At 42.2% G+C, this 14317-nt stretch overlaps 1 protein-coding gene across 2 annotated transcripts in view; it reads right to left on the bottom strand.

The window, feature by feature from the left end:
- C8A (complement C8 alpha chain) overlaps positions 1–14317 on the bottom strand; it is a gene marked incomplete at both ends in the record, with an annotated part of 67556 nt that overhangs the window by 17937 nt on the left and 35302 nt on the right. For both annotated transcript variants that reach the window (XM_079725590.1, XM_079725591.1), the window contains one exon: positions 13483–13723. In XM_079725590.1, coding sequence (XP_079581716.1) covers positions 13483–13723 — 241 coding nt within the window. The remainder of the gene's footprint in view (positions 1–13482; positions 13724–14317) is intronic.

The raw sequence follows: 14317 nt of genomic DNA, 5'->3' as shown, positions 1-14317 counted from the left end.
GGGGCACGAACCCATCTCCCCTGCATCGGCAGGCGGACTCTCAACCACTGCGCCACCAGGGAAGCCCCTCTAAAATGTTTTGAGAGTCACAGGTCTTCTTTTGGTTGATGATATAAATCATATATTTGTAATATCTCATGCTTGATTAAGAGTTGATATTTTATAAAGCTCTTTCATCTGCATTGTCTCATTGGAGGCTCACAATGGGGCTTGGAGGATTTACTCCTTTTGCCGGCACTCTGGGATTGGAGAAGTCAGGAACTGTGGTGGTTAAGTGTGTGAACTCTGGAGCCAGAGTTCTACCCTTCACTGGGAGTGTGGCTTTGGATGAGTGACTGAACCCCTTTGTGTCTCATGTTCCCCATTTGAAAATGGAGATAAAAATGGTTTCTATACATGAATCTCTAAAACTGGTGTCTGGTACAATTAAGTGTTCAACAAATCTTATTAGCTGTTGCTATGATTGTTAGGTAACTTGCCCAAAGTTCCATGACTAACAAGCCAAGAATCGCGGTTTGATGCAAGGTGTGCCGTATCCAAACTCGGGGCCCGCTCCATCTCATCAAGCCGGTCTTACTCTGCAGGAAACCATTCATCATGGGCCGTGAGTAGCAGTGGCCTCCCCCAAACCCCTCATTCCACAAAGCAGCTCAGAAAAAGGAATCCACGCTCCCCATGGGCAATGCTGGGGCTGCGATCTCAGGTCTCCCTCCACCTGATAAAGGGCTACCTTCAGGGACTCTGACCCGCTAGATGATTTTGGTCATGATGAGAGGCAGTAGTATAGCTGAGGGCCAGGCTCTGAAATGGAAACTGCCTGAGGTGGAAGTTTCCATGCTCACTTACTGTCTGAACCTTCCTGTATCACAGTTATCTCATCTATACCATGGGGATTTTAACACTGTCTTCCTCACAGGGTTGCTCTGAGGGTTAAATGAGTTAATCCATGCCATGTACAGTGCTTAGGATAGTCCCTGGCTTGAAACTAGCAATAATGGTCAAGTATTGCTATTATTACTGCTGCCAGAAATGCCACAGCATACCTAGACTGGGCTGTTGTTTCCTGATTCTGAACTGGAAAAATTGGAGAATATGGGAGGCTGAGGAGTTTGTGAACACCAATTTTCTTAATCAACTTCTCTGCAGGATAAACTGTTCTATTAACTGAGAGGGAGTGAATGAAGAAGATGGAGGGAACAACATCCACATTATGTGCTGGGCAAAGATTTTCCAGGCGTTATTTAATATTCATATCATTCCACAGCAAGTACAATTATTCCCATTTTAGAGATGAGCAAATCAAGGCTTAGATCGTTTCAGTCACTTGCCCAAAACGATACAATAAGTAAATAGTAGAATGGGATTGAACCAAGGTCTGTGTCCAAAGCCCATTTTCTCCTTGCCACATTATATCACTTGGAGAGAGGGAGCTAAGGGTGGTCCTGGGAGTAATTTTGACATTATCACACCTTTTTCTCCTTTCAGGCTGAGGCTGTTTTCAGTGATAGAGGTGGAAAGTCAAAATCAGGACAAATTCAGGAGGATGGTACTGAGAGTCTCAGTTCCATGTGTATGCAAGTGACTTAAGGGGGTGGGGACAGAGCCAAGACACCAGGAGTCTGTCAGTCAGTCAGTCAATACCATCCCTCACCATGAAGCCTGGTTGTCATGGTAACTGGGGATAAAGCCTGGAGCTTGTTAGAATCTAGTGCCTGTCTGTTCAGGATGATTGGTTGGTTAGCAGACACAGCAAAAGACCTTTTGGGCCAGCCCAGACTACTTAGCCATAAATATAAGACCCTTCACAATCAGGTTCCTGCCCACCTCACCATCCTCACTGTTCAGTCCAGCTGAGACTCTTTAGAAATCCACACTTGATTCTTCAGAGTGTAAGAGAAGCTCCAGAGGATGCCCAGCACCTATGGGTTTAGATTCTGAACCAGCCCTGCTAGAAAGACACTGAGCCTCTACTGTGAGTCAGCCTCAGCCTGTGGACAAAACTTCAGAAACACATCATTCACAAGATGCACTATGGAAACAGGCAGTTGTAATAGTGTGATATACATAGAGCTATGTCCTGGGTACACGGAAGTATTGGGTCAGCCAAAAAGTACGTTCGAGTTTTTCCATAAGATGTTATGGAAAAACCCTAACGAACTTTTTGGCCGACCCAATACCTAAGACAGGTTCCCAACCTGGAACTGGGGAGACAGAAAGACTGGAAAACCCTATCTAAGCAGAGACCAAAGATGAATAAGCATTAGCCAGGTGAAGAAGAGAGGGGGAAGAGAGGGGAGCAGTGTTCTAGGTAGAAGGAACAGCAGCAAGAAGAAAGTGAGTATGATTAAGTGAAGGGACCAGCATTTAGCTCAGTACAGCCTAGCCCCGCTGTGAGCAGTGGGCTGGAGGGTAGAGCAGGACCAGTGCATGCTCCCTTGAAGGCTGCGCATCTGGTCCAGTGGCAGGGACCCTCCTGTCTCAATGTTCACCTTTGCATGGCTCCAGCAGCTTGCCGCTCTGCAGCTTGTCATCCTCTCTGTGGCTCCCTGGAGGCCAACACTGACTCCATTTCCAGGTTACTGATAGCAGCACTCGTCCTGCCATAACCCAGCCACTGGATTGTCCTCATGTATGCACCGGCCTCAGGGGCAAGCCTTCTACAAAGAGTCTGGCCTTTGGGTGAATCACTCATCTCCTACTACTGACCCTCACCACTTGCTGTTTCAGCCACTCCCATGCAACTCTTTCCTCTTAGAAAGCCCCAGCTGCGTTCTCCACCAGGCAAGCTCCTATTCCTACTAACATCAGAAGATCAGGTGTGAATGTCTCTGGAGTCTAGAAAATGGGAGGGGAAGAAAGGGTGGGTTGCTCCCTCCTTTGTGCTTCTACTGTATTTATTTCTAGTCAAGCATTTATCGCATTCTTAGCCCCCAACTGACTGCACATTTCTCCAGGGTGGGAATCTGTGTGTTTCACTCCTGTGTCCCTGGAAATCATGGGTTCTCTCTGAGTATTTACTAGATGAATGGATGGATGGATGGATGGGTGGAGATTAGATTATGAGAAGGGTTTTCCTCGGAGATTGTTTCCTGCCTGCTACTTTGGGTAAGAAGGGAAAATGCTCTGCTTAGAACCTTCCTGAAAGGGAATTATAAGCAAACAACATCAATAATATATAAATGTGATGGAATGTATGAAAAATTTGAGGGACTTAATTTTTACACCCATCTCATCCCAATTACTCTCCATACACAGCTTAATCATCTGGGCCGCCTTTGTCTCATTCTACTAAAGGAATAGAAAACACATAGCTCAGGGGCCCTTAATCCCTGCTCAGACCCTTTAGGAATCCACCCCTGACTCTCCAGAGTGTAAGGAAAGCTCCAGAGGATGCCCAGGGCTGATGGGCTTGGACTCTGAATTACCCCAGCCAGAAAGATACTGAGGCTCTACCATGGGTCAGCCTCTGCCTCGGATAGACATCACTAATTGATCACAGTACTTTCTGCCTGAGCCCATATCTGGTGTCACAATCCTCAACTCAGTGGTCCCGGTAGCATTTGCTATTAAAACCACCTGCCATTGGTGGCTTAAATACATTTTCTGGCCTATAGGTCTTTAAGTTTCGCTTTATTGAGTGCCATGGGTGCCAGCACACCATGCTTGTTCTTGGCTCTGTGAATGTACCTAAGCTTCAGAACAGACCATCACAAGCTGGTCAGTTTAACCTTTAACAGTTCTCTGTGACAATTCCCAGTCAAGGGTCAAGCTGACCCAATATTGCCCTTAGGAGTGAATATTGAGTATAATACCCTGTTAGGTATTTTTAAAACCTGATTTAACCACTTTCAAAGCTATCACAAGCAGTTTAATAGTTTTTTCTTTTTTTTTTTTTTTTTGGTGGTACACGGGCCTCTCACTGTTGTGGCCTCTCCCGTTGCGGAGCACAGGCTCCAGACGCGCAGGCTCAGCGGCCATGGCTCACGGGCCCAGCCGCTCTGCGGCATGTGGGATCCTCCCGGACCGGGGCATGAACCCACGTCCCCTGCATCGGCAGGCGGACTCTCAACCACTGCGCCACCAGGGAAGCCCAGTTTAATAGTTTTTTTCAAAAGAAAATAAGTGAAATAAATATCCAGAGGCACCACAAGAAGCACTGAACTGGGAATTAGAAATCCTCATTTCAAACCTTACTCTGCTTCTAACCAGTGGTGTCACCTTGGATGTGTCATTTATCTTTCAGTGCCTGGTTTTCATCATTTGTAAAATGGGTACAGCCATAAAACACAGCTCAAAGCATTGCCAGGAAGCTTAAATGGAATGAGATGCATGTAAGAACTCAGTATGCTGCCTGCCGCAGAGTTAGAACTCAGTGAATGCTTGTTTTTTTCATCTTCATTTAGATAAGCTGTTTCATTACATGAGACTTCACACACCTCTCTTGGCAGTTATTACTCACATCTGCCTCTACCTTTCCCCCTTGACCACCTTCCTGTGATGGTTAATTTTATGTGTCAATTTGACTGGGCCAGGGTGTCCAGATACTTGGTCAGCATTATTCTGGGTGTTTCTGTGAGGGTGTTTTTGGATGAGATTAACATTTAAATCGGTAACCTGAGCAAAGCAGATTGCCCTCCCTAAAGTGGGTGGACCTCATTCAAGCACTAGAAGTTCTGAATAGACAAAAATCTTACCCTCCCCTGAGTAAGAGAGGATTCTTCCTGCCTGACTGCCTTGAGCTGGAAAATTGGCTTTTTTCTTGCCTTCGGACTCAAACTAAAACATCAGCTCTTTCTGGGTCTCAAGCCTGCCAGCCTTCAGACTGGGACTACTCCCTCAGCCCGCCTGATTCTCAGGCCTTTGAAATCAGACTGGAACTAAACCATTAACTCCCCTGGGTCCACAGCTTGCCAAATGCAGATCTTGGGACTTGTCAGGCTCCATAGTTATGTGAGCTAATTTTTTATAAGAAATCTCTTTACATATATATGTAAAGTATATGCAGAACCCCAACTAATATACTTCCTAATGCCTTCATTATGGCTATTGATGATTTTCCCTTTATTAAAAGTGATTAGATACATGTCCACAGTCAGTGGAGCACACTGGGTTAAGATAGTGTGTCTAATGCTTTTCTGACAACCCCCCAAAGTAAGCAATACATTTTAGATCATGACCCAGCCCACTTACATCCAGCTAAAATAAGTTGCAATACTTAACCATACTTTGTGTGATACTCTCTGATGATTTCCCTCTTATTGTATTCTATTTCATTTTGTTAAATGCTGGTCATGACCCGCTAAATTTCTCTTACAATCTGCTAATGGGCTGTGGCCTGCAGTTTGAAAAATCCTAGGTAAAACATCTCTGAGGCATGACAGCATGTTGGTTTACATCACAGGTTCTCACATTGACTTCTGGCTCCACCCATAATAACAAGATGACCTTGACCTTGCACAAGTTATTTAACATTGCTGAGTTTCAGTTCTTCATTTGTAAATTGGGGATTATAGTATCCTCTTCCCCAGTCTTTCCTGAGGATTAAATGAGATAGTGCATTTAAAGTGCCTAACTCAGTGTCTGTGCCTAACTCAGTGTCTGCCACATAATGAAATGTTCATTAACTGTTGGCCATCTTACCAGTGCTGCTAGAGTCTAAGCCCCTGGAATATAGTATCAGAATGAATGACAGAAGTGTGGGGAAATGGTGTGGGACAATACACAAGCTCTACATCAGAAGACCTTAGTTAAAAACTAACTGAATCATGTTGAGCCGTTTACTTTGGGTCTTTGGACCTCAGCTTTCTCTCTATAAAATTGGGAAAAGTAATAATATAATCCCTTATAAGCTAGTATGAAGATCATCTTCAATACCAGATGTGGATGATTATATTTTACCAACCTTAGGAGTTTTTATATGTAAATATATTTTATTAGAACCAGTTAATTCTAAGTACAGTGAATAAAAAGATAATTTGTTAATTCGTTTTAGGTAGTAATCAATTTGGTTGTCCTTGAGTAAGTCATCCCTGACTATAATCAGATGATTATAACAGAGAAACCCCATTACCTTCTATATGAGATAAGAGGACCCATGCTGGTATCTAGACAGTGCTTTCCATGTTATGTGTGCTTAATAAATGTTGAATGAAAAACTGAAGGAATGAATAAATAGAGAAAAGGAAGATGGAGGAAGAGAATGTAGAAGTATAATTGACATCAGCTTTAGTGAGATTTTAGTCATGTCCCCGTGACTTTTTCTACCCAGTGTGTTAGGTGGTAGACCAGTTGGCCAAGGACCCCAGCTAGAGGGCAGTGATCAATAACTGGCTGAATATGCTGTACTCTCACTAGAAGCATCTTTTCCAGGGTCACTGTTATCTGGCAGCCATCAAGGGGAGGCATAATGGAATGCAGGCACTGATTTAGGCAGAGTTGTTACCACCTTGAAAGATAGTGATGAGAATTCAAATTGACCTTGATCAGTGGGAGGAGCAGTCCCTGCAAAACTGGATGAAGCTCTAGAGAAAGAAATGAATGACCTTGATTTAAAAAATAGGCAGTTGGGGGAGGAGGCATGATTGATGAGTCTCCAAGCCTACAGAAGAAATATTGCCCACTGCAGGCTGGACATAACGATAATGATTTCCCTTCCATTTGAACAGTGTTTCAGAGCTGACCAAATGCAGAGCCCTATGAGATATGTTGTCTTATTGTCCCTACTTTACAGATGAGAGGACAGTTAACATTATAGAGTTAATAACTGGAAAGCAGGGAATAATAAATATGGTAATAGTAACATCAACATAGTGCAGCAATAATAGGTACCATTTTTAAACTCTTACTATATACCAGGCACTGGGCCACCTGATCACACAGATTGTTTCATTTCATATTCATAACAATCCTATGAAGTATTACTGTCATTGACTCATTTAGGGAAACAGGAAACTGAGGCATGAAGAGGTTAATTTGCCTGAGGGTCACATGGTTGATACGTGATGGAGATGGGATTTGAGCCCAAGGAATCTAAATTAGAACTTTTTTCAGCAATTGATGCTTATCGAGTGCTCATTAGAGCCTGAGCATTACACTAAATATTTTCTGTAGATAATTTCACTTATTCCTCACAATTACTCTATAAGTTAAATGCCATTAATACCTCCAGCTTAACAGGTGAGAAAATTGAGACTTAAAATGATTAAATAATCTGCTGGCAATCACACAGCTAATAAGTGACAGAACCCATATTTGCAAACACTTAGCTATCCTAATATCCTGCGTTAAAGGGAAAACTATCTACTTAAACACTTATCATGCAAGATGTACTTGGAATTATTCTCAAACAAACCCTTGTTATCATTCCTATTTGGGTCTTGAAAAAACTAAGGTTCAGAGAAATTAAGTACCCTGATCAAGGTCATGCAACAGTTAAATGGTAGAACCAAGATCCCCACCCAGATGTGTCTGACTCCAAAATCTGGATTCCTTGCTACCATCTGCCAGCATATTTTTTCATTCCACAGTCCTTGATCAAATGATATTTGCTACTTACAACCCCACCTAAAACTGTAAACCATAATAGTAACTACCGTTTAGACCGTGTTTTATTTATCACGTGCTTTTTAGAGTTAATTCTCATAAGAGCCTTTTGCAGTAGTTTATTATCCATACATTAGTTATGGGAAAACTGAGACTCAGAGATGCAAAGTTTTAGCTTTTAAATGGCAGGACCTATATGAAAAGCAAAGACATCTTTGTAAAAAGAACTCTTTTTACTACCATATTGCCTAATGGCTTTTATGTGGGGCCATGAAATGCTACTGGCTTTTCACCAGCAGAGCATCAATAGAAGTCATGTTTTGTAAGGTCTTTGCAGAGCCTTTTCAATATGGCCCCAAACTATAGAATCATGAACTTTTAGAGCCTTGAGGGCTATTAGTTTACTTTCTATTCCATGCATGGTTTCTATTACAGCATCCCTGATGGAGGTATCTTATCAGATTTACTTAGATTCCTTAACTGATAAGAAACTCTATTTCATGTTGTCTTTTGAGAGACAAAGGCACAGAAGCTGAGCCAAATTTGTCAGGACCTATCTACATGAGCCAGAAAAGGGGGTCTAGTTCATTGTCTAGTAGAAGAGACAGATACAGACAATTACCATTAGTATAGTGTATGAATTAATATTATATATATATATATACATATATACATATATACATATATACATATATATATATATATATATATATATATATTCTGGCTTCTTCTCTTGGCTCCAGAATCCCTGCCATATTTCCAAATGCCTGGAGGCATCTCTCCCAGGAAGCTGGCCCTTCCAGGCAAACTCATCATGTTCTTCTTGCCCTAATGTGTGTGTGTGTGTGTGTGTGTGTGTGTGTGTGTGTGTGTGTTAGAAGTATAATGTAGAAGGAAAATAATGTAATGTAATATAATGTAATGTAAATATAATGTAATGTAATGTAGAAGGAGTACACCTCACAATTCATACCCAGGCCATCTGCAAATTATCTAAACTCTGCTTTCAAAATATGTCCCTAATCAATCATATTCTTTCATCTCCATTCTTTATTCCCTACCTGGATGTCAACAAAAGTCTTCTAACTGTGCTCCCTGAGCCCACTCTCACCCCATCTAATCTGTGCTCTGTATAGTAGTGGAACGACCTGCTGACACAGAGGTTAGACCATGGCAGTGCCCTGCTGATAACCCTGCAGTGGTTTCTCATTTCACTGCAGACATGGTCTATACTTCTTACCATGACCAGCAAGACGCACTGCAGCTTCTTCCAACCTCAGCTCCCTCCATCCTCACCTCACCCGCAGGCTTTAGCCACACGTTGATTATTTCGGTTCTCAAACATGGCAGGCTGTCCACTCTGCCCAGGACATCCTCCCTTTTTCTTGTCTTTGGAGTCTCCTTCTGAATATCTTTTGGACCTTATCCCAGTTAATCCCAGACACTTTCCCAGATAATCCTAAACTAAGTGATTGTCTTCTCCTTCTCCTCCCACAGTTATTCTCTATTTCTATGACCTGTTCATTTTCTAGCCAGCTCTTATCACAATTTGCAATTTTATATGTATCTATTCATTAGCTGACTCAACAGAAATTATTAAGGCCAGGCACTGTTCTAGGAGATGAATATATAACAGTGAACAAAACATATGAGACCCCTGCTTTCATGGAACATGCATACTAGAAGGAGGAGGTTGACAATAAACAAATAAGCATGTGAACATGGTAATTACAGAATATATAGTGATGTTCTGAGAATTAAAATAGGGTGCTGTAACAAAGAGGGACTTGCCACCTGGTCAGAAAAGGCCTTTCTGAAGAGGGGGCATTTAAGTTGAGATCTGAATGATTAGAATACAGCTATGCAAACATCAGAGAGAAGGATAGCCCAGACAGAGAGAATAGCTAGTACCAAGGCTGTAGGCTAAAATAAGCTTGCTGTGTTAGAGTGTGAGCAGGACAACAACGATGACAACAACAAGAAAAGAACACAGAGAAAGAAAGAAAGGAAAGAGAAAAAAGAGAAAGAAAAGCGAAAAAAGCCATCATATTCTAGCAGTGGCCAGATGAGAGATCATAGTTGTTTGGACCAGTTAGATGGCAATAGAGACGTGGACAGATGCCACATATGCTTTAGAAGTAAAGGTGACAGGTCTCACTGATGAGGGGCAAGAAGTAAAGGAGGAGCCAAGGATGACATCTGGAGTTTTGGCTGTTTATTTAGTTTCCGCCACTAGATTGTGAGCTTTGCAAGAACAGGAACCATATCGATTTTGTTCACCTGGCACATGATAGCAACTCAGTTAATATGGTTGATGAATGCATGTCTGAACGAACAAAACAATGGAAGAATGTGCAGAGGAATATCAGGGCAGGTTTCATGGAGGTGGGGCTGCCCATGCAAGTTCAAAAGAATGAGTTGAAATCTGTCAGGTTGGCAAGACAGGAAAGTGCTTTGAAGGCTGACAGCACAGCATGTGCAAAAGAAGGCAGGAAACGTACATGAATAGAACAATGTCACTGAAGTACTTGCCCTGTCCTAGGTAAATTATCAGCTCTGTAATAGGGCCAGACTCCAGAGCAGCCAGATGGTGAATGCACTATTCTCTTTGTCAGATCTTTATACAAAGACAAATAATAGGAGCTCCAAAGAAGGGATGAAGGAGAAAAAAAATCTAAATCCAGAAATTCAAGCCCCCATCCATACTGATTCCTGTAGAAGGTAGAAAGCTGTCAGCAGCAGCCCTTGAGGAAAGTCTAGGGTCCCACTGAAGTCTAACATCACCTCCCCAACATCCAAGACATCCCCTGATGTTTGATGGATGGTTTCATGCTGTCTTTGGGGAAGAAGCATTTTATCTAAAGAACACATTAGAAGAAAACAGCCTTGTGCATCCTCTGGGATGAACCCATAGAGAATCTGAGGCAAACCCAAGGACAAAAGATTCCCCCAGAGCAAACCAGCCCATGTGTTCACTTAAATCATTCCATTCCAAGCTCAGCTCTTTGAGGACGTGAATGTATACCACACGGGGTATTTCTTAGAAACAAGCACTTGCTAGAATATAAATATTGTTAAAGTCATTAGATCAAAGATACACAGAGAGAAAAAAGACATTGAAAAAGAGCGGGTGGGGGAAGGGAGTGAGAGAGAGGATGAAAAAGCGACAAAGAGAAAATTAGACAAACATCAAACATAGAGAGAGGGTATGCATGATTCTATTTGTCAAAGGGAAAGAAGGTAGATGTTTTTGTTCTTTGTAGGTTAATATGTAAATGACATTCTGATTTATTAGCAGTCTCCAGCAGATGAGGTGATGATTAGCACATTTCCATATTTATAGAAAAGCAACACTAACCTTCCGGATTTATAGAAAATCAGCTCTTCCCAAATAGCAAATTGTGCTATTATCGACATATGGTTTTCTATAAACAGAGCTGAGGTAATTATCCCTGGGACAATTCGTTAGTGGGCTCCTTTTGAATATTAACCACATTGGAAGCCCATTTCTGCCTCACAGATTTTAGAGAGGAGGGGCTGGAGATACCCCAGGCAATTAATTAGTAATCCACCACCAAAGACAGAGCCCAAATGAAAGGGTCTACCACAGCCATGTGGTGGAAAGACCCCAGGTCCAGGGCTCTGACGCCAGCTTCCTGCAGCCCTGGGCCAAGTAATTAACTTCCCTAAGGAGGCTCAGCATTTCTGGGGCTAAAACTAGAATTACACTAACCTCCAAATGTTGCCAAGAAAATTAAATGAGAATGTACGCAACAGTCCTGGAACTTGGTAAGTACTCAGCAAATGGTAGCTCTTTTTCCTTCCTCATGTTTTTGAGTGACTCTAAAAAGATCCACTTGAATTAACTTTTTCAAGCTCTTTTTACACTGGTCTCTCCTGAACTATTTATTTTGTATCGTGACTCTGTCCATGTGTACATGTCTTTAACTGGCAAAATTTTCTTGAAGCAATAATTTATCTTCACTACCTACAACCCACTATGATATTTTTTATTCTGTTCTGTGTTGTTCAAAATGTTTGTGTTCCATACATTGATATCAAGACCTACTATTGGAGAGACACCGATGTAGAGAACAAATGTATGGACACCAAGGGGGGGAAGCAGAGGGGGTGGATGTGGTGCTGGGGTGAATTGGGAGATTGGGACTGACATATATACACAATATGTATAAAATAGATAACTAATGAGAACCTGCTATATAAAAATAAACAAAATAAAATTCAAGAAAAAAAAAAGACCGGTAAAGTTCTCCCACTCAAAAAAAAAAAAAAAAAAGACCTACTGTTGGGTTTCAATCTGCAGTTTGTATTGTGCTACAAGATGTTAAGGACCATATTTAGATTTGCTCACCTTTGTATCCCTAGCACAAACACATAATAGATACTCAATAGATATCTGAATTATAAAAGAATGGATACATGAATTGATGGATGAGTTAATGAATGACCCTAGCCAGGAATCTAAGTTAATGCCTGCTTTCAAACTCCATGTCTTGTTTTGCCCACTCACCCTGCGTTGAGTGCTAAAGAGGTGGAAAATTGTCAGACATGATGCTTGCTTTCAAGGATCTTGCTATCTAGATGAGGAGAGAAATATTAACATTTGGAAAATTGTTTTTAAAGACTAAGCAGTGTGGAATTGATATGAATGTGTTGAAGGAAGGAAGTGGCCAGCCTGGGCTGGTGGAGTCAGGGAAACTTCTTGAAACTTGGAAGTTGAACTTGGCTTTGAAATATGGATACACCTCTCACCCTTCTGCTCAGTCGTTGACTGGATCTGTGGTTCTCAAACTGTATTAAGCATCAGAATCACCTGGAGGGCTTGTCGAAACACACTGGTGGGCCCACTCCCAGAGTTTCTGATTTAGCAGATTTGGGATGGGAGCCTGAGAATTTGCATTTCTAACACATTCCCAGGTGACACTAATACTGTTTGTTGGAGTCCACGTGTTGAGAACCACTGTTCTAGCAGTTTGGAGTGAGACCATGAAGATTGTTGATGTTAGTGTTAAGGAGTTTAGACTTTTTAGCCAGTCAGGATATTAAGCAAGGAGGTGATGTCATAAGATCTGTGAAGCAGAAGATCCTTCTGGTGGCAGTTGTTGAGAATGGATTGGAAGGGGTGAGTCTTCCCCTAGAGACCATTTAGGAGATGATGCAGTAGTAAGTGAAAGATGGGAACCCAGCCTACCATTGTAGGACGGGATGCAGAAGAAGAGATGTTGACAAGAGCTGCTCAGGAGAGAGAACTGAAGGGTCTTAGAGATCTACAGGGGTGAAGGGGAAGAAGGGATCTGGGATGACTCTAGGTTTCTGTCATCACTGACTGATTGGACGGCAGTTCCATTAACCAAGAATCTATATTTAAAATGTTTTCACATTTTAAATAGCAAAACCCCAGAGATCCTTTATTATTGCTTTTTTTTTTTTTTTTTTTTTTTTGCGGTGCGCGGGCCTCTCACTGTTGTGGCCTCTCCCGCTGCGGAGCACAGGCTCTGGACGCGCAGGCTCAGCGGCCATGGCTCACGGGCCCAGCCGCTCCACGGCATGTGGGATCTTCCCAGACCGGGGCACGAACCCATGTCCCCTGCATCGGCAGGCGGACTCTCAACCACTGCGCCACCAGGGAAGCCCTCCTTTATTATTGAAGAGGTAACTATGGTGCAATAGAAAACACATGGTTCTGGAGAACCAGACAAGTCTGAGTTCAAATTCTGTTTGTAGTGCTTACTAGCAAGTCATTTCACCCTTTTGAACCTCAAGCCCCTGTAAATAATAAAACTAATGCTACCTTATAGAGTTGTCATGGAGGCTAAATGAGATCATGCATGGCTGACACTCAGTGCCTAGAAAACAGCAAACCATGTCTGGCGTATACAGCATCGAACACTGCGTGCATCAAGCATCCATTCTACTTACCAGCTGTTTCCATTCTTTCTTTGTTAAGCACCAGGATATATTCATAGATGCCACCCATCGTTCCAGACGTTATGTAATGGGTGCCATAGTCATCGATGAACTTGGCGTATATGCCGTAATTGTACTGCTCTGGAAGTTCCATTAATGACTGCAGCATAACTTCATCCAACATGATATTCTCCCTCCTCATCTTAAAATGAGCAGTCTGCACCTTTGTGAAAATTCTCATGAAGCCATATTTCTGCCAGTAACAGCACCCGCCATTGAATGAAGGAAGAGAACAAAGAGAGTATACATTTTACTACATGAGATCATGCAGAAGGGCAGTATTTAGTACCTGTGGGAAATATAAATATATTCACATGTAACTGTATGAACATAAATACATATAACAGAGTATTATTACGTTTTTCAAACATATATTAGACACCAGCCTGGCTTCTTCTCCCACGTCTGCATCTCTGTTCCCACTGCCCCTGTCCAGGTCAAGTTCTCATCACCTTTCACTGGGTTGGTTACTACAATGTGTTTCATTGTGCTCCTCCCCTGTGTCCGGCCCCCAGTCCATTCTCACCTCCACATTTCTCCCTGCTCTAATTAAAGCACTGCATTATGCAACTTGCTACACAAGTATTAGGTATCCATTAAAAATTAGGCTTAGGAATATTTCGATGACATGAGGAAATGCCAATATCACTTAATTTATTAAACAAATACCTTTCAGTGCCTACAGTCACATGCATTATGGTAGGTGCAGAAGACACGATCTTGAAGGAGATAGGCCCCTGCCCTCATGGAGATTACAGTCTAGTGGTAATCCTATACTGTTCAGTAA

The sequence above is a fragment of the Hyperoodon ampullatus genome, assembly GCF_949752795.1.
Source record: "Hyperoodon ampullatus genome assembly, chromosome: 2".
NCBI lineage: Eukaryota > Metazoa > Chordata > Mammalia > Artiodactyla > Ziphiidae > Hyperoodon > Hyperoodon ampullatus.
Note: the sequence above shows the minus strand (reverse complement) of the source record. Positions and strands in the feature narration are given on the sequence as shown.